Source organism: Argiope bruennichi, chromosome 1 (assembly GCF_947563725.1).
Source record: "Argiope bruennichi chromosome 1, qqArgBrue1.1, whole genome shotgun sequence".
NCBI lineage: Eukaryota > Metazoa > Arthropoda > Arachnida > Araneae > Araneidae > Argiope > Argiope bruennichi.
In genome coordinates this window covers 119,389,125-119,416,768 of record NC_079151.1, presented here as the reverse complement: position 1 = coordinate 119,416,768, position 27,644 = coordinate 119,389,125, and the positions used below count along the sequence as shown (strand labels likewise).

The 27,644-nt window shown below is 28.8% G+C and overlaps 1 protein-coding gene across 3 annotated transcripts in view; it reads left to right on the top strand.

Annotated features, from left to right (window-relative positions):
* The first annotated feature begins 431 nt into the window (after window positions 1-431).
* The window catches only part of LOC129962065 (feline leukemia virus subgroup C receptor-related protein 2-like), a 108,196-nt gene continuing 80,983 nt past the window's right edge, over window positions 432-27,644 (top strand). For 2 of the 3 annotated variants that reach the window (XM_056075808.1, XM_056075785.1), the window contains exon 1: window positions 432-589. Coding sequence is in view for 1 of the 3 variants with exons in the window: in XM_056075778.1 (XP_055931753.1) it covers window positions 15,854-15,867 (14 nt within the window). In the remaining 2 variants the exon portion in view is untranslated. Of the gene's footprint in view, window positions 590-15,781; window positions 15,868-27,644 lie in introns of those variants that run through there. The other variant, XM_056075778.1, reaches the window with a different exon arrangement.

The window sequence follows — 27,644 nt, the reverse complement described above, 5'->3', positions numbered from 1 at the left end:
TCTACAGTCAGGTAAACCAAATGTGCATGCGTAATGGATCACATTTGTAGATTTCTGTAAAGACTTTAGTCTTTTTAAATAAATTAAATTAAAGAAATCATATTTTAGATTTGCATCATCATATCTTTTCATTCTAATAAAACCAAAAAGAAGCAAGTTTTAATAAAAATTCTTTTGGAAAGTTTTATTCGAATATAATGAAAGGAGATTCTCTAAATAAATCAACGAAAAAAGTAAGCGAAATGTTTGTGATGGAACAATGCTGTTTTTAAAATTATGCTAATCTATTTTATATAACTTATAAATTTGACTAAAGTTGATAAGACAGCATAAATGTTTTGCATGACAGCATAACACTCATTGAGATTTAAATAAACGATAAGAAATGCTTTTGAGATAAGAATCCAAGTTCTTTTTGTTTGAAACTTCGCAAAAACCGGTGGTTGTTTCTCTTTTCTACTTTTTCCAACATTTTTCAATCTTTAAAAAAACTTTTTATCTACTTTTTTAAGATGGACAATTAATTACTCTTATAAAAAAATGCCTTCTTTCCTAGTCTATTTGAAGGTTTCAAGCTGAAAAATCAGAGGTAATAATTATTTTTGCTTGCTTTTTATTTTTTATTTCAACAATCATTTTTGCTAATATGTTTATTCATCTCTTATTTAAATAAATTTATTCTCATATTACATAAGTTCATTCTGAAACTAAAAATGTTATTAAATAATTAATAGAGTCAACAATAATTGTGCGATAAATTTCAACTGCTTGGTGTTTATGCAATTTTAAAATCCTTTATGCATCTCTCAGACAAAAAAAAAAACTATCACATTCAAACACAGTGTAAACGATCAGGCATTTTAGTGTTATACGATTTCAGCTGTCATACGATTCGCACGTAATATGAATCAAATTCATTACTCGACATATTATTGAAATAGTAAGTGTTCTGGAGTTAAATGGAATTGCTAAATGTGCTAAGAATAATTGAATGAAAATAAAATGATCTGTTTACCGTTATTCTAAGTGGTACGTCAAAAATTTTATTCGAGAAGAATTCATCAGTTGGTACTTCATCAATTCACCAATGGATGCTAAGTCAGCCAATGGCAAAACACAAGATGGCTGTTTGTGATATGATGCAACAAATGGTTAAAACATAAATAATAAAAGCTCGAAATCAGAAAAAAAAACCGAAGTTCTGTTAAAAATAAAAAAATTGTCCAAACTTTATGAAGTCCAATTATGACAATTTCATTGTACTGTTTACTTTAGCAGCTCTCTTACATTTTGGCATGGGCGATATAACATCTGTTGGCGTTATAAACATCATCCTTTAATGAATTTCAAACAAATATAATTTTTAATATACGACATTTTGCATTCTGAAAGATGATATACCAAATTTGAAAATCTGATTTGCTTATTTGAGGGTAGGATTAACAATATATTGCAAGATAATAAATTTACTTTTATCAATATTTTGTATTATAAAGGATTTACAGAGTTATGAAAAAAGAAAGAGCAGAGTTAAAATATTTATTTCTGATGAATTACAATAGATGATGATACCTGTAATAGAACTCTAGATATATGAAGGAAAGAGGATAATCCTGGTAAAATTGGCGCGGTTTTATATTTACGAGAAAATAGCAAATAGTTAAGAAAAGTCATTATATGCGTTGCAGTATACCAAGGAGTGAATTCATTGGAATAATACAGACAGCATTTTGTTCTAAATTTAATAAGAAGCCACGTTCATCATAAACAGATTTGTAGTTGGTATAAGAAATTCAAAGAAAATGGTTGGATATGCAAAGAGAAAATCACTGATCATCCTTACGAACCAAATGAAAATTTTGTGCGTATCCGAACTGTATTCTAATGTAACCATTAGAAATATATAAACAGAACCAGCGGGAGAGTTTCTTCGAAACTCTCTGCCATACCCTCGAATTAAAGTCTGTGGCGGATTGAATTGAGTGAGGATAGAACCTGGGACCTTGTGGTTCGCAGCCCAGTAACATGACCGCGATGCAAAAGCAATTGCTCGGATAGCGTCGTTGTTAACTGGCTTATAAGCTTTCACCACAAGTCTTATACCCTCTACCCGCATAAAATTATGGACATAGGGTAAGTCGACAAATGTCTTGCATGGCATTGCCAAACAATAGTTATAAAATATAGATCTTTGGGTCGATTTTAACATTTTTACTGAATCTATCAAGCGAATATGTATTTTATACGCCTTTCTACTGACCGAATAAAATCAAAATTTGATATGGGACTATAGTTGTTGTCACAAGATAACATATCGAATTTCATTGATTGAAGTTGTTCCGTTTGTGAGTTAATATATTAACATGCATGCGAAAGTACAGATTGACAGATGGTCAACCTTTTGATGGATTTCGTTCAAAGCTTTACAAGAAAGTACATTTTAGATACTAAATATGTAGATAAAATTTATCAAATTTTATTTGCTTAAATCTTTGCGTTTTGGAGTTATAGAGTTCATTTGAAATCGAACAGTTAGACAGACAGATTTCCTGTGAATGAATTTCATTCAAAGGTTGATAGAAATCTATAAATGTGGTTAAAAGTTCACATACCACCAAATCTGAAAGTATTTTTGAGTTAACGTTTTCATAGATAGACAGACAGACACAATTTTTAAAAAATGTGTTTTCGTAACTCAGGGAGATCTGAAGCGTGGAGATTCGTCCAAATTCCAAGTTCAAAAATTTTGATGATAATAGTGTTTCCTCTATAGAAAATAAAACGATGGGAGCTTGGAACTTTGGTATGTTATAAGTTTAAAAACCTATTTCCGCTACTCCTACAGATCTGCAAGGTCTAACTTGCACAGCAGCGAATTCAACGTACCAGTTACATCACGCATGGAATGAACTGATCTTCTGATTTGATATTTGTCGCATAACAAATAAAACTCAAATTGAATATACGGGAAAACAAACTTTGATATTTCCTCAACCTAGTGACGTTTTGTATATGTCTCTATCTGTTGTCGTTTTTATTTGATAAAAATATTTTAAATCTGCTCTTTCTTTTTGAATAAATCTATAAAACAATACATTTATTCATACTAGGTGGAGTGAAGTTCGATTTTCCAATTTCAAAAATAACCCCCGGGGGGCACTTCGTAATGAGGATGAGATGCTTCCGGCATGGTGGTTGGATCTCGCCACCCTGGAGGGTACACTAATAGGTGGGGGATCTGACTCCTCCCATCGATGACGGGACGTACTTCCTTCGGGGAGGGTTGTACCGTGGCCGGTGATGGCCCATAGGACTCAACCACAGTTCCCGCCAATGTAGCTGTTGCGGCGGTCCGGTCATTAAGTTTTATGGTTTAAATCCGTGTGCCTTCGTGGCGGGTCGAATAGTTAGATGGCTGACTTTCCAATTTCAAAACAAAATTACACATTCCCCGATATCATCTTTCTGTTTGCATAACAGACAATAATGCAGATTTTTTTTTTTTTTTTTTTTGAAATTTTGTATCCAAATTGAATTTTTTAATATCGATAAGTCGAAAAGGAACTTGAATTCTGTGGATCAAGCCATAATTGTCAGCCCAAACTTATAGTCCACATTGCGTTATTCTTTGCAGAGAAATATTAAGTTGAATTCTTGACTTTCTTCTACTCATTATCTATAGATTATCTCATTACCCACCATTCATTATCTGCTTCTACTACTCATTATCTATTTGTAATCAATAATTGATTTAATTCATATAAAACGCGTGTATATTTGTAATTTTGTTTGTACAGTTGGTCATTGGAACGTCTTAACTTCTCAGTAAGAGTCAATTCTACATTTTCATCTTATCGCTTGTTTAATTGAGAAAACTGATGAAATGAAAACAGATATTTATTTATTTTTTTAAAAAAAAGTTCACTTACCGTAGACCATGCTTATTAGGAAGAAGTCCCAGTTGCAGATTAGTCTCAAAATAACACTTTTGTAAGGTTCCTGCACAGTTCCCAATCTATGCGCTTCTGCTGTACTTGGTGGGTACTCAGGGGCATTCTGAAAGGCTGCAAAACAATAATATGGAAGATAATTCTAATAAATAAATTTTTGCAACAGACATGGGATGCGCTATTGCTGTGATTTAAGATGAATATAAAACTCTAAAACCTTCAATTTTTTTATATATTTTGTTTCCTAAGTACTATTTATCAAAACAAAATAGTCAATACTAATTTCAGCATAATTATCAATAATTAGCGGGAGTATCCTATATAATTCGATTTTTTCATATAATTAGACAATATAACATTTCTTTCCTTACTTCCATCTTTATATTCCCTGAACGTTTAATGGGCGTGGGATAATGCACAAAGGTAAGTCAAACAGTTAGTTGCATTGCTTGTTAACTTTATCCTATTTGTATCCTAAAATTCCTTGCAAAATATACCTCTCTACGTAATGACTTCCGATATTTAAAAACTTATCAAGGCATCGCAAACGTTTTTTAATATCTTCTGTAAAGAAATCCCGTGATACATCCTTCGCACAATCAGCAATTTCAAAATTTACTTCAATTGATGGTCCTCCTTCGCACATAGCGACGTTAATATCTGTACGCCCATCCTCAAACAAATTGCACCACTTCGATAGATTGACGTAACTACTTTTCAACATACACTTCATGGAGTTAGATAAATTTGAGTGCATTTACAACTTTTCGTCCTGCACACCTTTCCAATTTGAACGCACTTGAAATTGACCAAAAATGTTAACAACTGTTTATCAGACGAATTAAATTGCCCAGTGAAAGTCGCAATGCCACACTATCTGAAGCGTTGCAATGAAGTTGAATCAAAATAGCTTTTCACTGAAGGGTTTTATGAAAGTGAACAAATTTTTTTAATTGTCCGCATGGGAAAGCAAACCTTCAAAGGTCACGGCACTCTGCAGGCATGAGTGACGCCCAATCATGCAGCATAGGGTATTATTATGAGGTCCGTAATATAAGGAAAAAAACTGAGTATGTTGGAATTTGTTCACGCTTTCTTTTCAGAAAAATAAATCCAAAATTTTATACAGATTTACAATACAATTTGGCAGTAAAATAGATACCATATTTAATTTATCTTAGTAGTTGAGTTTTTGAATTATCGTCTTCGCATATACATTAATACACAGACAAACGAATGATACTTCGTTTGACAGATTTGCAACGAAATTTATTACGTATTAGTAATTTTAATTATAAATCTGTTAATATCAAAATTTATCTTTAAGCCCATTAGCATTTTGTAGTCATTCATATTTTTTTTCACATGCACAAACTGAGAAATTTTAAATTTAAGCCAAAATCTGATGTTAAACCTGTGTACCAAATTTCATTCGTCTAGCTGAAACATATTTTGATTTATCTTGTTCATAGACATATAAAATTTCAAAATATGTTTTTAGGTTGAAAATATGTAGATTGATCTGAAACGAGCAGATTCCTTAAAATCATGACGCTGAAGTTTTTGACGATTACAGTACTTTTTTTATGCTTTACACCTACAAGAAATTTTTTTAAAAAGTACTAGAAACTTGAGTACTTCAGAGAAAAGTTGTTTAAAAAGTATTTTTTAAACTTAAAAACTTATCAAATAATTGAGAAACTTATATTTTACTTCACAATTTTGACAATCCTAAAATTAAATATTCAAAAATTTTGATGAAAATAATTGATATTAAATGTATGGATGTGAGCTGAAAACTATAATTGGCATATCCTTCTTAGATTCTTTCATAAAATATTTTAAAATTTTTATTTTTATTTTCCAACAAACATTGCATTTCTTAATGTTATCGGTAATCTGCAGAAATGAAAACTGAAAACAATAATTGAAATTTCTGAAAAAATAATTTAAAATTAAACTGAAATGCTTTAAATTTACAATTATTTACAGTATTTCTAAGTTAATTGGATTTAACATACTTATTATATAAAGTAAAAGATATGCTATTAAGTAAGAATTGTAAAAATAGAGTAAATCATTTATTTGTTACATGATTAGAAAATATTTTTTTCAGCAAATTTTTCAAAAAAAAAAAAAAAAAACAGCTTTAGGGATTTTTTTCTCTTTCTCTCTCTCTCTTTTTAAAGAACCCCCAAATAAACTGGTTACTTTTGTATTAAAATCAAGCATCAAATAAGTTCATGTTATTAATGTTATTTTCTAATTAAATTAGGTGCTATACACAATATTTTTTGCATGCTTTCTAGAAAACTACCCGTTTTCTTAAGCTTCAAATTATAGCTTGCAGAGAGCATCTGAAATTCTTACAACTAAAATAATACTCCAAGCAATTTAGAATTCCACCGGCTTGTTTATTCTTTCAACATAACAGCGTATCTTACATACATTGCCAGATTCCAGATGGTTTACAATGGATCATCAACTATTGTACAAAAAATTAACGAAATAATATTAACAAAATATGTTTATTAAAGAAAAAAATCGTTTGCTTTTACTTTTTAATAATATTTTAACAAAATAAAAATGGTAGCAGTTATGAAATGTCTGAAAAGGAATCGTCTGCTAAATGTCTATTAACAGATTTAGATTATGATATTTACCGAACAATATTAACTCTATTACATATAATTTAATGGACAAAAATGAGCTATATTTTATTAATGGTGTCTTGAATTAGAACAGATGTATTCAGTTATGAAGGAAATTTCGAGTAAATGTTTTTAGAGGAATATATCGTTTCGCATTTATTTTCTTCAAATAAGTTTTCGGTTTATTTTCTTCACCTCAACCAAAATGAAAAACTGCATTTTTTATTTTGGAAAATGTGAAAATTCATAGGCTGAATAATCATGAGTTGATGAGATTTTTTCAATTTCTATTAATTTTCAACCTATATAAATTCTAAAAGACAATACTTTATTAATCAGCCATTATTTTCTAAAAATTTAGATTTATTCTTTGACATTGGGATTCAAATCTTATTTTTTTTAGAAAACCGTATTTTTACCTTACTTTTGGAAGAGGAATAGATAAATAAAATATTATATGCAGCGACAAAATTATCGCTGCATGGTAAGTGGTATAATAGTACACGTATATGAGGGAAAAAGAAAATAGTATTGGTTCCATTTAGAAAATAAAATATTGTGTTTTAACTTGGTAACTGCACATTCGCATTGATGGCTAAACCTCATATCTGTATTTAGCTCCTTCTTCTTTCATGGAGTAAATATTTCAATATAATTAAAAAAAAAAAAACTGTAATATTATGAAAAAATAATGCGTTTATCCATAAATATTAGAAAAACCTTAATTAAAAATTTCATTTTCAAGAAATTAGACGCGGTGTATCATTGCACGAAAGTTAAATACTGGAAACGAGCACCTTTTCCTAATATCTGATATAAATTTCATATATTTTTCTTTAATATTTTGATTATCTTATATTAATTAAATATTAATGCGATTTTTTTTTCTTTTTTGTAAATTTTAAACATTTATCTCTTACATTGATATTCTTTTTGCAGTCAAAATAATAATAAAAAATATTTTAAATGAAAAAAATAAACTAATATTTCTAAATTTCATGTACCTCTATATACAGATTAAAGATTCAATCCTCAATTTTCAAAATATCATAATTTTTAAATCACTTAAACCAATTAACATCTTTTGAAAATTGGTAATAATAATTATTTTCATTCAATTTCATAGTGAATGTTAAAATTCATTGTTTCTTTATGAGAGAGAACAGATAAATATTTTTGATCTCGGGGGGTTTCATGTTTTGTCCATCAAATTGATTCCCCCTATTGAGGAATTGTTGCATTATTATAGAACTTCCAGCCTTCTAAACTAGATCTGAAACTAACTTATATTAAAAAGAAATTGTAATGAAAACTGAAACTTAGATGCTATTTATAATGTATAATGCTGTCATTTATAGGAAAGATTTCAATTTTTAAAAATATTTACAGATTATAATTTTCATTGGCAATAATAATTTGAAGTTCCAGCAATATCAAACTGAAATCGATTTTTGGAAAGAAAAACTCATATATATATATATGTAATGATATCTCTAATATGATCTAATTTAAATCCTAATTAATTTCTTAACTTTTATTTTAATTTAGCCCATATTAACTTCATTCTAAAATTTTCTCTTATTTCCTGATCCAATTCCAACTTTTTATTTAATTTATTCTACACGGGTTCTAGAAAATTCTTAGCATTTTCCCAAGCCCCGAGTGAAAGGATAAAACTCCTTAAAGCTTACAACATTCTTTCAAAAATATCTAAGACTCCCTTTCCTAAATCGACTCGTGTCAAAGAAATCACTATCAAAATCTCATAGTAAAAGCACTGAAGGGAAAAATTTTGATGTCTTCAGCTCTTGTGCCGCGATGTAGATACTTATTTCTTACCACTTATTCTTTGTACTAAATTATGCCTTCCGTGGTGAAATAAATCAGTTTTAAAATTTCAAAAGTTTCTTCTATTCGATCATGCAACTGCTAAAATATGTTTACATGTATCTAGTATAAAGCGGTTCATAAAAATGCAACAAATTGCTATTTAGTTTTCGAAAACAGAAAAAGGATTAATAGCTCAATGTTCAACTTATTCGAATGGTGCACTCGACTTGAACAGAGAATACAAAGCAAGAGAAATAATTTATCTCGAAAATACAGACAACAGTAAAAATTTGTCATCCGTAGACTTTTACGATGATTCCAAGTTTTATCAACCAGGGCATTCATCATGGAAACCCATAAATGTCATCTCAAACAAGCTTTGCATAAAATATAGTAGGTTTAAATCTGCACTGAGTGATGTTTTTATATTTCAATGCAGAAAGGCGAGGAAGAGAAGTGCGCATATTTGTTTTAAAAAAATATGATGCGGCTTCCATCTGCTCTTTTTAATAATATCACATGCAGGAAACCAATAAATCTAGCGAGTCGGCTGTTTAGATATATTGTAGGAACTCGTGGTATTGAGCAAGATTGCAAAAGACTTTTTATTTATTATCGTTTGGTTTCTATCACAATATTATTCCTTTTTAATGCATTTTCGTAATGATCTTCTGAATTTATTTTATTTATTAATTTTCACGTAGTGTAGAGAAAGTATAGTAACTGTCTAAAAATTCGGACTCGAGATTTTGTTTAATCTCCGCGTTTTAGACTTCAATGAGTTCGAAAAACACATCGGAAAATGTTTGTCTGTCTGTACTCAAAAACGCTTTCAGTTAGACAGCTGAAATTTGATATACGATTTTTACACCAAGTGTGCAGATTTCTGTCAAATTTTGAGTAAATTGTATTCAAAGGAAGTCCGTCTATTCGGCTGTTTGAATATAAGTTAACACGATAATTATAAAACGGAAAGAGCTATATATATAAAATTTGGTACATAGATTTAACATTTATAGTGGTACCTATCAAATTTTGAGCCAAATCCAACGATGGGTTAACTGTCTGTCGGTCTGCAATTTCAGAAACCTGTTAACTCGATAATTCAAAAACACAGTGACTTAAATATATCAAATTTGGTAAGAGATTTTGTGACTACAAATTCAGTTTTGTGCTGAATCTTTGCTGCAATCGGTTGAGAAAAACGCCAAGGAAACTCGCCAAGAATGATACGATAGATTCAGTAAAAATGCTAAATTCACGCCAAAAAATATTTCCTACCTATTGTACGCCAATATCATGTAAGGCGTTCTGTGACAATTTTATTACAGAGTACGCGAGAAAGTTTTGGGTGGACCACGCATGCGGGTTTAAAAAGAAACTATTAATTTATTTTTGCCATTTCATTTTTTCTCATCATTATTGCTTTTCATTAGCCTTGTAGTCCCACACTGGGAAGGAAGAAAATTCTAGTGATCGAAAATGGAATGTTAAGTGTAATAAAACCAGAAACTTCATTATTAAAATTAATTAGTAAAATAATGCTTAAAATCTCGAAAAGATTCAGTTAAAGAACGTATCGAAAAGTTCCCAAGAAATATTTGTATTAGCCCTAAAACCACACAAATAGTTTAATAGCTAACCGATATTTCTTCACCTTCTGCAGTGGAAATCAGTAGATACGGTTGTAGGGAATTGTTTGAGCGAGGATAGAACCTGGGACCTTGTGGTTCGCAGTCCAGTAACATACCCATTATGCAAAAGCTAGTGCTCCTGCAGCGTAATTGTTAACTGGCTTATATGCTATTCACCACAGACTCTCCCTCCAGTGAGAGGAACGATATGGCTGTTGAGTTTTGATGTAATATTAGCTGTTGTCTAATGGGCCTGTACCCAGTTGAGTAGCGCCAAGCGTGTGTGGGTGAGTGGTTGCTGATGCTGCGTCACGTGAGTGTGACGACTTTGGTTGCGGGTAGATGGCGCCCCACCAGCTTTACGAAGGTTGAAGTTTCATCGTCCGAGGTTACCAATTTGGCGGAATCAGATGCGCGCGGATAGAACCTGGACCTTGTGGTTCGCAATCCAGTAACATAACCATTATGCAAAAGCAATTGCTGGTGCAGCGTAGTTGTTAACTGGCTTATATACTATTCACGGTCTTTCCGAAACTTTTGCATATATTCTCAAATGAGTGTGCTTGTGTATCTTTAGCGGTATGCTATTGGTGAATAATAGTTCTGAAATATTCAACCAGAGCCCGATCTTTGGAGATTAATCGATGAGATGCGGTTAATACCCAAGTATCAGAACACCGAACGTGTATTCTGGACGCCTCTTTTCCAATCAATTGAAAACAAAATTTGGCACAGGATTTCATATCAAATTTTATATATTTAAATCAGTAAGTCTTTTAGTTATTTCATTTACATATATGGAAAAGTACGGTTTGATAAATGTACAGATGCAAAAGTTCAATCTCTTGATGGATTTGACTCAAACATTGACACAAATCTACACTTTAAAAGCTTAATATATGCATCAAATTTTGCATTTACCTCGACAAATTTGACGCAGAATTTCATACTAAATTTCATTTATTTAAGTCATTGAGTTTTTTAGTTATTACGCTTACATACATGTACAAATATAAACCGATAGACTTTCAACTCATTGATGAACCTAACATAAACTTTGATACTCACCTTCATTTTAGATGCTTCATCTATGCACCAGATTTTATTCATCTAGATCTTTCCGTTTGGTAATTATTGTGTTATCTTGCATTCGGGCTCGCCTCCGTATAGGACACACCCGCTTTACTCATCGTCATCTCATCTTGGGTGAAAGGGTGCCAATTTGCCCTACTTGTCATATTGCTTTTAGTGTTAAACACATTTTAATTGAATGTCCTGATTTTAATGCTCATCGTCATAATTTTTTCAACTCGTCTTCTCTTAACTTGCAAGACCTGGTGGGTGAGAAATACCATCCAAATATTTTTAAATTTTTAAGAGCTATACGCTTCATCAACTGTATTTAACACTTTTTTCGTCTGGTTTTCATTTTATGTAAAATAAGTCTTCATTGCATGATTATTTTGCATTTACATTAATCATTGTCTTTCGTTAAAATAGTTTTATAATATTTGTATCGACATTTTTATGGAGTTTTACTTACACTAACTTTTAAAATCGTTTTGGTTTAAATGTCTGTCTTGATTTTACCGTAAGCTTGGCGCAGTATAGCCAAAAATGGCTCTTGCGCCAATAAACCATACAACAACAACAACAACAACTTGCATTCGGGCATCCAGAACGAGATACTTCCTCTTAATGTATTTGGTTTAAAATTAAACAGAAATCCGTATACTAAATTTCATCCGTCTTGCATAAAGTGTTGTAGGTAGATTCCTATAGGAAAACTATCTATTTCAATGGTTCTCAAGACAAGACTTCTGGAAAATTTCTGCAGTGATATATATATGCGTAAAACCCTTTGCCCTATGTTTTCTTTTAAACAGGATAACTAGAGTATCTTTATTTGGATTTTAATTGACTTGGAATATGTTGTTAGAAATGAAAAATCTCGGACGAGTGCGTAAATGGCCCATATAGCTCAAAAGGGGGTGGAAATAGTGGGGGTTGAAATTTTCCTTTCGCTATAATTCTCTTAATATTGAAAATAGAAAAATAAATCCAATTAGCCAAATTAGCTTTTCATTAAGACAAAAAAACTATTGTATTTAAAGTTTTTCGGTAACTTAAATATCTTAGAAATTTGGGGCTGAAAATTGATTTTCAAGCTGTCATTTTGACTTTTTCTAACATCAACAATTTATGTTACGAGATATTAACTCAGATGTTAAGGAAACTACCTTAGCATTCCAACTTGCCGAGAGGAATTTTTAAGTTATCATATTCACATACAGAGTTACGCAACATTATTAAAAAGCATTTTGGAATGTAATGCCAAAAATGTGTTTTTCAAACTGAGGAAGATCTGAAACGTTGAGATTCGTCAAAATACTTTCTCTTTGGACTTTAATGATTACAGTACTTTCTCTTTGATATGCTTCGCATACAAGAAAATGTGGTGAAAGCTTATAAGCCATTTAACAGCTACGCTACACGAGCAATTGCTTTTGTATTCTGGTCATGTTACTGGGCTGTTATTATATTCACATACAGAGTTTGCATATACACGTTTATACAAATATAAATGTAACATCATTAAAACACATTTTTGAACGTTACACGAACACATTACACGAGCAATTGCTTTTGTATTGTAGTCTCGTTACTGGGCTGCGAACCACAAGGTCCCAAGTTCTGTCCTCGCTCATTCCAATCAGCTACATTATTGGTGACCCGGACGTGATTTGAACACGCAACCTTCTGATATTATCACAGACTCTCCCTCCAGTGAGTCGGAAGTGTCGGAGTCTGTGGTGAAAGCTTATAGCCAGTTAACAGCTACGCTACAAGAGCAATTGCTTTTGTATTGTGGTCATGTTACAGGGCTGCGAACCAGAAGGTCCCAGGCTCTATCCTCGCTCATTCCAATCAGCTACAAAAATAAACAAGCATCGAAATTTGCGTATTTGTATAATTTAAGGATGTAAAACTGCCAATTTTGCATTGACAAAGAAATGAATAGAAGGAAAAATAAATAATGAGAGAAATATTAACATAAATAGAAACAGTAAAAAAAAAAGCAGTAAAAAAAAAAATTAGAAATAGTAAAAAAAAAAAAAAAAAAAAAAAAAAAAAAAAGAGGGGGGGGGGAAAAGAAATAATAATAAAAAAAAAAATGAAAGAAAAATAATTAACAATAGAAAGAAAACAATGAGTTTTTAAGTTACAAAATATACATTTGTACAAGTGAATTAGAGTACAAAACGCAAGCCTAGTCATTGGCATTGCTTCAATTTATATATATATATATAGCTATTTTTAGCCAAAAACATAGTCGTATGTATAACTGCTTTAAATGTAGATAAGACATCAATCGGAATTGTAACGAGATAAACTGCTTCCTTATCTATGTAAATGAGGTCAAATTTCCTGCCATCATCTTAGCATCTTGTTCTCAAATAACAAGTCAATGAATTGACAGTTCGAAAAAGTTGTGGACAATGAAGGAATGCTTGTGTTATTTGTTTAAAATTATATAAATAATATGACGCTATTTATATTAATTTAAAGTGTTAAGTATGTAAAGAAAACAAAACCAACATCCGCAGTTTAGAAGGGAGTCTGGTGTCAGGTATTAAATTTTAATCTCGTTAAAAAAATCTTAAAAAATGGTATGTTTGCTTACAAATACCTTTGAGTATACAACATGATGCTTATTTTTTTCTATATTAAAAATATATTCAAATTTTTGATTAAAAATAAATAAATAATATATTATTATTGAGAGTGTATAAAATTTACAATTAATTGCTGTCTTCATAAAGAGTTTATTACATTAAAGTTTTCATTTAGTAATCAGAAATTGCATTCAGTCCTATAAAAAATTATCAACAATTAAATTTTGAAACATTTTTCATATATTGAAATATTTTTTTTTTTTTTTTTGCTTTTTTCGCCTCCTCTCGAATATTTTCATTAAAAAAAATTATAACTCTTCCAATTTTTTTGGCAATTACAATAATATTTATGAAATGGAAAATAACATTTTGATTTACGCTTATATATTCATAAATGAATAAAGAATTATTTTATTTTTGAAGAAAAAAAACGATAAATTTACTAATTTTCAAATATATATTCTTTCTCTAGATAATCAAAACGCTAGAAAAAATTGATAACATTAAAAAAATTTTGATGAGCTTGCGTTTGAATCTACATGGTTTCTCGTTTGTTTATTTTTTGCTCGAGTAATTTATAATAACAATGGTAATATATAAAAAAAAAAGAAATTTTCAATCACTGGTAATCGACGCTTAACTCGATTAGTTAACCATGAGTGCTTTTAAACAATGCATTACTTTTAATTCCCAGAATGCTTAGAACGATTTTATGGGATTCTGTAAGAATTTCGTTGGCAAATAATTTTGAAAAACAGCTTATTAGTGATGTAAAATTAAATTTAATTTATAAATAGGAATTTCTTTAACTATGAATAAATCAAATTAAACTTAACTATAAATCTAATTTAAATTAAATCAAAATTTACAGAATAATGTTTTCTCTATTTATTAGCTAGAACGGAGCACAATATGTTCTAGTAATTAACTAAAACATATTGTTTAGCTAAAACGTGCTTAAAACTTCTTTCTATGAATTTCGGCTGGATACTGACGTACTAGGGTCCGTTTTAGCAAAAATTCTGATTAAATATTCGAAAAAAAAAAACAAAATTAGGGTAAAGTGCATATTACATCTTACCCCAAGTTACAACTAGTCTCTGTTTCTCTTACCTAAATTTAAGAATGAAAAAAACACATAAACATATTCATTAGCACATAAATTAAACTTTCAATAATAATTTGACTTATCTTGCAGTTCCTAGTTTTCAGAAGGTACAGATAACGTTTAAAGGGAAAAAATAAACGTATGTAAGTTTCAATGATCTTAGTGGTATGTAAATAATTAAGTATTAAGCAATATTTTTTAAAAATATTTTATTTATAGCATGAAGAATAATTATCTGAATTTTGTACATTTTTATGAATTTTTAAAATGAATTTTTCATCCTACCTTTCCTAAATCTGATATCTTCTGGTTTAATATCTGTCAGATCTATTGTAAATTAAAGATAATTGTAATTAAAAATCTGTTGTAAACTACATTTAGTCATAATTAATATATGTGACTAATCAATTAAAAACTATTAAACGTCAAAATTTACATGTAGATCTACTGTTTTTCCTTGCAAGTCGTTTTTGTCGCAATAGAAAAATTCAGAGAGAAAACAGTTCAGCTGAAACAGTGCATTTAACCTCGTTTTTTTTGTAGCGAAAAAAAGGGAGATCTACTACAGAAACACACGGTCATTAGCTTTTATTTAGTCTTATGTCAAGTGTTGTTTTAAATTGTACAGTTTCGAATCAATACAGCTGCCGGTCATACTCACTTTTCGGTGTTTCCTATTGCTGGGTTATGAGTCAAAACATTGGAAACATCTGCTCAAAAGCAACAACATTAAAAACACATTGTCATTTAAGTCGAAGTTTATTCAGTACCGAATTTTCTCACTATTATGATGAAAAGTAAGCTGGGTTTATGAAAATTTTATGCTTGAAGGTGAATAAACTCGAAAATAAAATAAAAATTTCTGAAAAATCATAAGATCACGAAGTACTAATGACTCTTCACGGAAGGATAGAATTGGACTTTGATATAGCAAGAAAGAAGCGATATTTTACATATCTGAAAATTATTCCTCTGTTTGGATTATTTTAAGGATGTTCCGAAAATGACAGGTTATCAGTAAGTAAGTTTTTTTTTTAAATTAGTTTTCAGTTATTCCTACTTAAAACTGATTTTATTATGAGAATTATTATCAGCTAAGAAATGGTTTTCCTTTTAGAAATTACAGGAAGTTTGAAGTCCAGAAAACGGATAGAATTTTTCAATATAGAATACAGAATTTCAATTTTGAATATTTTGCTTTTTCAAATACGGAACTCTCGAATTTTTGCAATAAAAAGATTTTATTTCTCATAAATTTTCTTTGAGAACAAATATGTGAAATTCAAGTATGATGCATAATTTATTATATTATCTAGATTATACATAATCGGATATTATAACTAATTAATGTAACCTGAATGTTCAGTAACGTCGAAAATATTTATGTGTTAATTTAGCATCATAGACCGGGAAAAATTTCTTATACTTCACGAATAAAATTATTTAGTTTGAAACACCGAAAATATAAATAATTAATACAACATTCGTCATAATAATGTAAACAAAAATAGCTTTATGATAGAAAGTATTTTGCTTTGTAGTTACACATATTACTTTTGTATTGTTCGCAAAAGAAGATTTTTTTAAAGACTTAAGTATATATACATATATTTTATTGAATAGATATGAAATTTTATTTCTTATACTTTTATTCAGACAACTATTATTTCTATCCAATAATATATTTTGATTGCGGTTTATTGACGCTAGGGTTATTTTATAACAACACTATTTTAATAATATGTTTTTAAATACTATTTATAGTAAAAAAAAATATCGATTATCTTTCAGATTTCTGAATTCTCCGATATTAAGTATTTCTTAAGTTTTTATTTTAAGTAAAGTTATCAGAAACTAAGTAATTAAGTACAATATGTAAGTATGTTTATTTGTAAATAAATAAGTTCTAGATAATTGTGGACCGTATACTTACATATTAAACTAATTGTGAAACATCATATTCAGAAAAATATTACAGAAGTAAAAATTCATGAAATATTTAAAAAAAAATTTTTTAACTGAAAATAATGTTAAGCTATTTTAAAAAGAAAACCACACATTGTTTTTATATTTTTCATAGTTTAATTATATAATTACATTTCACATTTACATATAATTTTGATCAAATTTTACTAGGAGAATTCTCTTTACTTACAACGCAACTTTAACGATATTTATTGTCAAGAGTATCCCAATTCTTTTAAAGATAAACTTTTAAGGTAGCAAAAAAAAAAAAAAAAAGGGGGGGGGGCAGTTTTATTTTTAATGTTTTATCTTCAAAATATAAGTTTATACGTGACAAAGTAGTATTATAAAATGAATTATTATTTATATTCATTTTATTTAACAAGTTTAGAAGTTCTGGAATTTCCTTTATGATTATTTTTCAAAAGATGCTCTTCTCACATTTAAATGCCTTCGATATGTTCCTGAACACTAAACTTTCGAGAAAATCATATAAATATTAAACATTCCTGTTAAAATTTAAAGTAAAACTATGTGCCTTTTAATTTTTGAGTTCTTTAAGATAGTTAAAATTAATTTCTGTTCAGAAAAAATATCAAAATTCAGTGCATTTTGATAATCAGTGCATATCAAAATTTAGTGTATACTATCAAAATTCAGTGCATGCACATAAGAATATTTCTAAAAAGTTAATTTTTAAATAGAATCACAAAATAATGCTCAATTTGATTCCAAATCCATTTTATATAGTAATCAAAAAATACGAAAAAAACATTAAAAATTATTTTGTATAAAATATTTTTAAATAATAATTTTCAAAATTAAAAATATTTAACTTTTAAAGAGTTTCTTTTACGTATTTATATTTAACGTATTTATATTCTAAATTATGCCAGTTAAAATGTCAAAACCTTTAATAATTTGCAAAAATGTTTTATAGAACTGAATTTACTGAAAAGTTATCTTATATTTTAAAGTATTTATCAGCAAAAGTGAAAGAAATAGTCATTCAGTAGTTCAGTTTCTATAGAGTGCAGGCAATTCTATAGAATGCAAACGATTTATTATAAATCTTAATCTTATTTTTATTTATGTTGATAATATATTTTTTTCATTATTATCATGTGCTATATAGATCTTTGTTCTGTCATAGCTTCTATTTTTTTCAATATACAAAAAATAACCAACAATAGACAACAATACAAGTCTTGTCGTATAATTGAAATTCGGTAAAATAAATTCCTTATATTATAATATATGGTACAAAAAAAAAGTTAGTAGATGTAGATAAAAAAATTCTATATTTTCTCATCAGATGAATAGTTATTTTCTATTTTACAATTTTTGACGCATTATTTTGTGTAACAAAATTTAATGAATATTTTTTTGTTACTGAATATTTTAAGGCGTTGACAATGTGTGTGAGGTTTTCTTTTTTAATGGTAAAGAGGTTTATCGCAATTTCTCCAAATACAATTGTTTTAAAATTTACCTTCTATTGTTTTCAAATAACAGTGCGATTTTCTAGCGCCAGGGCTACTCTTCTAAACTATACGAAAATTAAAAAAAAATCAATAGAAGCTATATCAATGATGACTCAATAAACATTTTTCTTTGTGGAGACTCGACTGTCAAATTTTGTTTTTTATTTGCTTTTGTAATACTTCTGTATGTTACTAAGACTTCTAAATAAATATATTGCGCTTTCTCTGTTCACGTGTGGTACTGAAATATTTATTAGCTATTTAATAACAACAAAAGAAAATTACAATAGTTTTTTACTGATTAAAAACTCTAAAACTTGATTAACGCTGAAAGAGAAACGAAAATGTTTGTACTCTCCGTTTGGAACATGGAGTCAATGTGACTCTTGTTTTAAAATTAGTCCATGAGTGTTTTGAAATATTTTATGAATTATTTTTTAAGTAATTAATAAAATTATGCGTTACGTTTTAAAAAAAAATTATAAGCTTATTTGTTAAGTTTTAAGTTTTTTTAAAAAAACTATTTCTTTGTAATAAAAATATTTTATATAAATTTTATATAAATGTTTGTATTGTTACGGAAAATTCGTTGCTGGTTTTTAAGATAAAAAAATCTAACAGGCTCAATAACATAACGATGCTGTATCTGTACATGAAAGCATGAAGACACAGTTGTAAAAAAACAGAAAAAGCACGAACAAAATAGCATTCGTAGTAAACAGTAGCATACAAGCAGCAAATCAGTAACAAACAATCGATATCACTAAAAGCTCAGAGAGAACTCAGAAGACAAAGACTTCGCAAGGAACTATTTATTTGAGTCAACTCATCAACCTACTACTGAATTTTTCAGATTTTTTATAGCTCAGGTAGCTGGGTATCGACTGTTCTAAAATAGAAGTTAATTAATTTCTTTTTAATTTTTATTCATTTGTTTTTGTTTACCACTTCTTTAGTTATAACATATTTAATAATGTATCTTTTAGTTTACGTATTGTTTTTTGGTTTTTTTACAACTTCAAACAAAAGATATGCTATGTTAAAACAAGGAAAACGACAGTATGAAGTCGTTTGTTTGCTTAATAAGCCTCGGCATACAGTGTCTCATGCAATCTAGCATTTCAAAGAGCTTGGCAATGATGACGAAAGTTGAGAAAATGAACGAAAATGCGTGATGAACACTTTCAATAGCCGTAAGATTATCAAAAAGCTAGTTCAATGAAATTCGAGGGTTTCCATGAAGAAGAACACTCGTGAACTGGGAATAAGGGACCTATCAGTGCAACGAATGGCAAAAACAGAGCTTGGATTAAAGTCGTATAAGTTCCAAAAAGTTTAGCTTCTCACTGAAGAATACTAACTCGTACGGCTCCAAAGACGCCGAAAACTTTTAAAACGGACCGCAAGTGAGAGCCGAGAGAGATTCCTTTTCACTTTTCACTTATGAGAGGCTCTTTACCTTCCAAGAAACTCATAACTGCCAGTACGATAGGATCTGGTTTGTAAATGCTCCAAGCACTTCAGCAATTGTTGAACATCCCAAAAATACAAAGTAGGTCATGATCTGGGACGGAATTTGCGCAAGCGGCAAAACATGTTTGGTTTTTGTGGATGAGGCGTTAAAATAAATAAAAAAAAATGTACCAACGGGACATTATAGAAGCTGTTGTATTTCCTTGGGCCAAAACGCAAAAAGGTTATAAAGTGGGAGTTTCAATAAGACTCCACTCCAGCTCACAAACACAAAAAGACAGAAGAGTGGTCCAAGGTGCATTTTCCGGACGTGGCATCATCTGGAGAATGGGCGCAACACTCGCCGAATCTCACTCATGATTACAGTGTATGGACCATTTTAGAGTCTTGGGCTTGCACCAAACGACATAAAAGTTTGGGCTCTCTAAAGCAATGGCTTCGGCGGGAATGGGATGCATTAAAGGTAGAAGTCTTGCTGCCCATTGCTGAAAATTTCAATAAGCGTTTGCGCCTCTGCATCGCTGCAAAAGGCGTCCACTTTGAAACAAATTAAATTTAATTATTAGTAAAAATTTACTCTTATTATTATTTGTCATATTTTGTTAATTTATTTATTTTTAATAAAGTTATATTAAAAATTGCTTGTCCAGGTTTTTCTGCCGCACCCTGCATAAATCATAAGGAAAGAAAATCTTTTAATAAATATTCAGAGAAGTCAGATGAGCGTTTAACTTACAGATGAGTAACAGCAAAAGAACAAAGACATTTATTCCAGTCAAGCTGTAAGCTATATTCCTCTTCCCATCTGTTATGAGAGGAATGTTGGGACAATCGTCTGACATGAGGAGTGGTGAGTAAACGAAGCCGACAGCAATACCCAGCTGAAAGGAAAGATATGACAAACACCATTGAATTAAAGAAAAATACATACAATTCATCATTTTTTTTATACATCTCACCACAGAACATCGCACATACTTGATTTTTTTAAAACAAAAATAAATGATATGTAAAAATGGTTATAAATATTTTCATTTTCGTGAAGAAAGAAATCACAATATGGTATAAAAATGAATAATTGGATTGAATATGACTTGTGAATCACTACGAAAATTTTAATAATTCTTTAAAAAATAAGCTAAAAAAACTAAGCAAATGTGACAAAGAGAAGAATAAAAAGGTCTAGCATCTAAAGCAACATCTGCACGATCAAAGTTAAAGTTGTTTTTTTTAATCTAGAATTCTTATCAGACCGAGCAGACGACTTTTAAAATTTACCAATAACAGATGAAGATCTGGAGGTAATATATTTTCGTTGTGATAAAACTTATTAGAGGAATATTCGATACAAATATTATTCCCATATTAAATATTGAGTATTATTTATATTTGGCTAAAAGATTACAACCAGAAATATTTCAGTTTGGAATATTTCAATGCGAATTTTTGATGCATTATTTATTAACTATATGCAAAGTCCTTCTAATATTGGAACTTTAAAACTTGGGGATAAATCAACAGTATTTTAAAGTACATTTTTTTATATAATTTTTTTAAATATCCAAATGAATTACATATATGAAATATTAAAAATTTGAACGTAGTAAAATAATAAAATAATTTATCAATCGAAATAAAAACAATCATATTATCAAATGTTAAATTGAAGAAATATTTATAGTATAGAAAATATTAGTTCTAATATTAGTTTACAGAAAATATTAGAAAATATTAGTTTACAGAATGTAGACAAATATTATAAAATAATATTTTTAATAATTTTAAAAAATGTTTCATGCAACTCTTACTTCACATACACACACAAAGCACCAAGATAATGGCAGCTCAGAAGGAAATCGTGACGCCTTGTATATATATATATATACACAAAAGTATTAGAATCAAGTTAATAGGAAAATCAAAAAATCAAATAAAAATTAAACCAAAAAAATTAAAAAATATATAAAAGAATCCGGCCTGAAGACTTTTTCAAGGGTCACCCTCAGGCAGGGATTCAAAGAAAGGGATTTTTTCTGTGAGGAAAAACAGACATTGTCTAAAAATGATTCCTCGTGACCCGAAAATCCCCTGAAATTATGCTCAAGAGATATACCATTTTAACAGAAAGGAAATACAAAACAACAAATTAGAAGAAAATAACCACTACAAAGTAAAAATACAATAACAAAAATAACAATAAAAACAAAAAATAAATCTAAAATTAAAAACGAAAAGGCCAGAACATACCATCAAAAGTCAAGGAAATTTTAAGCTGTCGATTGTGATTCCCGCTTTTTTAAAAATTAACGGTCTGCAATTGCGCTCTCTAAATACTATGAAGTTCTTTTTTGGTTTTAGTTTAAATAGGTAATAAATTTTAGTTGCGATTTCGAAACTGTTTTGTTTCGTTTTCATTTTAGTTTCGTTTTCAAACTATTTCTTACTTTAGATTGGTTACTTATATAAGTAAAAACTTAATATATTGATAAATAATCTAAAAATGAATAATCTGGCTTGAAGGACATTTTCTTTTGTGATAATTAGTATGATTATCGATTTCATTAAAAGACATAAGCATTATGAGAAGTAATTTTAATACATTATTGAATTAGGTTACATACATAAGTATTGTGATTTTTTATTTAGATGATAATTCTATAAATGTTTGAGAATATTTAATACATTGAAGCATTTCCTTTATGCAAAAAGAATGTACATTGAAAATTAATTGGCAACTTATATTTTAGTTCTGACAAAAGAATGTCGCGTTTTTTTCTGAGGCTTATTAGTAAATATAGTGTATATGAAAATAAGTTCCATTTGGTAATGAAACATATTTGCAGATGCCGAACTTTTATTACAAGGCATTTGAAAATATCATGTATTTAAGTCATTGCGTTTTTGGATTATCGCGTTTACATGTTTCTGAAAGTACAGACCGACAGACAGTCAACACGTAATTGGTTTTGTTTCAAACTGTGGCAGTTGCCTATATTATAGATATTAAATCTGTGTATCAAATCTTATCTATCCAGCGCTCATCATTTTGTAGTTGTGTTCACTTATATTCGAACAGCTGGACAGACGGACTTCCTTTGAGTAAAGTTTATTCAAAATTTGATAGAAATCTGCAAATTTGGTGTAGAGACCACATACCAAATTTGAGTCATCTAATTCAAAGCATTTTTGAGTTACTTTTGACACAGACAGATGGACATTTTCCAAAAATGTGTCTTTCGAACTCACGGGGTCTAAAACGTGGAGATGTCGTTCGTCAAAATGTCGTTCGAATTTTTTGGCAATTACTATACTTTCTCAATACTACGCACACGAGAAAGTAAAAAGGTAATTTAATTTAATTTTATTTTTATTTGCTGAGACTTATTTAATTTTCTATGTAACTTTAATTAATTTTAATTGCAAATACTTAATATGAATTTTGCTTTCGAAAATAAAATAATGGATAAAAGAAACCAGATGAAGCTGAAAAAGCTTTTGAAACTTCAGGAAGATTGAACGATTTTTTAAAAAGGTGTCAGATAACGAAACAATCGCTTTTAGACATTTGTCAGCAATTTTTCATTCTAAGTGACAAGCCTGAAACAACTCAGAAAAGTAAAGGGGAAAAAATGTGCTTAGCGTCATGATTAAAATATGCAAACGATTTTTATTTTCTTATAATATCCTAGATTCTTTCGATAACAGCATTCTTTTCTTATCAATATGAGAAAGAAATAGACAAAAAGCGAGAGTGGGAACTTGATCGAGGTCAACTGACGTCTCTTACCATGTTACCGGACACTCCAACTGCGCATGCGCGGGATAGTTCTTGCCTCGGAAACCACGTGGAGGCAACAAATGGCGGCAATCCCAGAACGATAGTGTTCGAAATTGAAGCGAAGAACATGGACACCATGACGTATGCGAAAGCATCAGGACTGAGAGTTGCGAACTGAATTGCGCATGCTGAAAAAGAGAGAGAGAGAGAGATTAATAATTTTTTAAATGATTCTTTATCATTTGATAGATATTTAATTCGAAGAAAAATAGAATGGAAACTATTGAATTCCAATATTTTTAATTAGAATTTTTTAGCAATTTGTATTTTTTTTTTCCTGAGTCCTTAAAATTCGCATTGGAAGGAATGTAAACTTTTTCTTTTACCATATTTTCTCCAAAATATTTGTTTGTATAAAAATATATATAACATTTAACATTAATGTTTATAAAGTTACAAGCAATTATCCATGTAATTTTTTATATATAAAATGAATAATTAAATAGAGTATATAGAAAAGTTAAATTATAATAATAAATAACATTTATATTGCAATAGCTAAATAGTAATATAGAAAAATAGTTATAGGATTCAGATTAATTAATACATTTTTATTGATTTCTTCCTTAAAATATCGTTTCTTTTAAATTTTAATATGTTTAGAATACCCCATGTACTTAATTATTGTGAAAATTATATAAAATTCGTCATATGGATAGCTATTACATATTAAAATAAATTTGCATGTAGATTTAGTTCTAACTGTCTTCAGATACTTAAAGGTAAATTTTAGCTCAGATAAATATAAAACCTTAAAGACATTTTTACATATATTCATAAAATTATTTCCCCCCCCCCCAAAAAAAATAGCAATGTAGCAGTTGCATTACTGTATCTTCTCTTTTGGATAATAGATGGCGATACCTAATTAGGTACGCATCCCATGATGCACTGCAATGGTAAATATAATGAGATGAGATGCTGTTCTGTAAAAAAGGTGCGCATGTGAATGCCTTCTCTTGTCTTTCGTGTTTGTGTTTGTTTTGTGTGAAATGAGATCATTAAAGAAATATTCTCGAAAACATATGTCCTGTTGTTGACATATTGAAAACATATGTCCCTTTAAATAAAATTATTAAATAAAGTCCAGTTGTGCTCCAAATATAATTATATATAATAATAATAGTAAAATATCATACGTAAATTATAAATTAAAACGTCATAGTTTAAAATTAATAAAAACAGAAATTTTTATATTCTTAAAATGTAGTATTTAGTTATTTTACACAAATACTGGTTTTCCTTAATATAATATATACGGAGCACATAGCTCTCATGTGTGAAAATAAAAATCTGAGATTTAGTGGCGCTCATGGCTTTGAACAACGATTTCTCCCCCCTTTTGTTAATATTTTGCTATCCAAAGAAAATTTTTATAATGAAACTGACTTTTATCGTAATCAATAAATTTACTAACTGGATTCAGTTACCTTGTGAACATAGTATAAAATAGGTTGTTTTTGAATTTTGAATTTGCAATATTCATTAAATACAGAATAAATTTCTGTATAATTTTGTATATTTTGTGAAGTAAACACAAATTTTTTTACTAAATGAATTTTTTAAAACGATCCTCATTGTTTCGGGGTTTAGTTAATTTACTAATCCTTTGGTTTGATGTCTGATACATTTCTGAATTAAAAATACTGTATTAAGAAACAAAATGTTAACACAAGTTTAGAAAATTATATGGATATTTAACTACATGACAGCGATTAATCGCCAAAAAAATCGGTGAAACATTATTTATTGTGCACAGCTACAGCTTGGCGAAAGCTACAGTTCGCCAATGGCATGTAATTGAAACACAAGTACTGAATTATGATTTAAAAAAAAACAAATGACATATCCCCTTTTATTACAATTAGTACTTATAACTGAAATATTCAAAAATACAAAAAAATAATATCTTAATTCAAACATTAATTCAGAAAAACAATTGATTTTCCTTCCAATATGATTAAAAAATCAAACAATAAATTCTTAGTTTTCATTTTAAAAAAATATTCTCTGCCTTTAATTGAAAGGGAAATAATTGCAAAAGATAATTTATTTCTGCCAATATCTTTAAAATGCAGACGATAAGCTTTTAGCTTTTCCCAACTGAAGACAATAATTCTTCGGCATTTATTTAAAAATTTCAAAACATTTCAATAATATAAATTTTGTCACAAGCCTGTTTATATATATTCTTTTTAATATTTATTAATATTATTTATTTTGCAATAAATATTGAATCATACAATAGCAATAAAATCATATCTATGGTTGCTTCAATATGTAACATTCCATTGCCTAAGGACTGAAATGATTCTGAAAATAATAAATTAGATGACAAAAAAATCGACCATTGCCTTTTAATTTGTCGAGCATTTTTTAATACATTATATCAGAATTTTGTTTAAAAAGGAATGTGAAAAAAATTCCAGCTGTATCTCTTATGCATTTTGTCCGCGAGGTCAGCTGAGTTAGAAAATCTTTTTATATGTACTTAAACGATATTTATTCATTCAAAATTCGGGAGATATACATTTCATTGTTTCAAATAAAGCGTAATAGCGTACTTCAGGTCTGTTTTGATCTTAAAACTATGAGAAATTTATATTTGTTTTCTAGGTTGCACAAAGTGCATTTCTTTTTTAATATCGAACATCTTTCAAAATTTACCTTATTTGATGTGCCTTCTGAAGTTATTAATTGAAATAATCCCAGCATTGTTTTCATGCTGAAGTTTCTTTTCACAATAAAGTTACTAGATGGCTTAGAAAATTTTTCATAAGAAATATATTTATCTATCTATATATATATAAGAGATGTTTCTTTATCTGTGTTATTTGTACAGTTTTTGTACAATTTTGATGTAATTTGTATTTTTACTCATAAAAACGACACAAAAATCATTGTCTAAAATCTAAAAGTTGATTGCCCATGGGTTCGCATAAAACCATACTTTTTTCAACCATTGAATTTACAAAATGTGAAATTTGAAAATTTAACTATAGAGTATTCACATACAAATACATTATTTCTCACATTTTCATATAATTTCAAGGAAAAAAAATATAAAAAATATCAAGAAATATAAAAATATAAATCTTAAAAATCAGTTTTTTACTGGGCACAGGATTCTAAATTTAAAACTGGCCAAAATTTACAAAATTAATATTAACTTACAGAAAAATGTTCAGTTTTGAAATATATACTTTTTATAAAACCTTTTGAAAATTTTTTTTAAAAATACATTATTATTTTTAAAAAATTAACTTCTAAGAAAAAAATCTTATTAAAACTCATGTAATTTTTTTGTGAATAATTTGTCTAAAAATTGATTTATAAGTCAAAAGAACTTGTACATGAGCCTGTACATGAAATTTTAGACTAATAGGGTTTGTATTTTTTGAGAAATCCTACACAGAAGCTTCATTTTTTTTCCCTGAGAAAAATGACGTTAAATGAAAAAATAGTAAAAAAAGAATTCGCGTAAAGGAATGCAAATAAAAAAAAACCTCCAGAAACATAGGCACCGTCCTTAGTTAGCTTAAACTGTTCCATTTATTTTGAAATTTTAAGTGTTTTTTTTTTTCTTAAGTGCATTAAAGAGTACTGCTGTTGTATGTTTTTTTGACATTCTGGGAAAGGAATTACATTTAATTGGTGTTGTTTTAGTTTTTTTCTCGATAACTCTCGAAATTTTGAAAGTGCCATTAAATTTAAGTACCAAAATGTTCAAAAAAGATGGGACTCAAACACATCTTTTTTTCAAAAAAAAAATCGAAAAATTTGAAGTTTAAGAAATCTGAGACGCCTCAAAAATTAATCAATTTTAATGAGTGTTTTTTCAGTTTATACTTGTTTAGTTTGAATGTTTCAATTATATTTTCAATGTTTTTTTTTCTGTTTAGAACTATGAGAGAAAGCTTCACATTTTTACTTTTTTCTAATTTTGAAAAAAACTGTTTAGCTCAATTCGCAATGAATTTTTTTTGTCTTTTAAAATTCTGTATCATAAGATGACATGCTTTGAGAGAGCATTT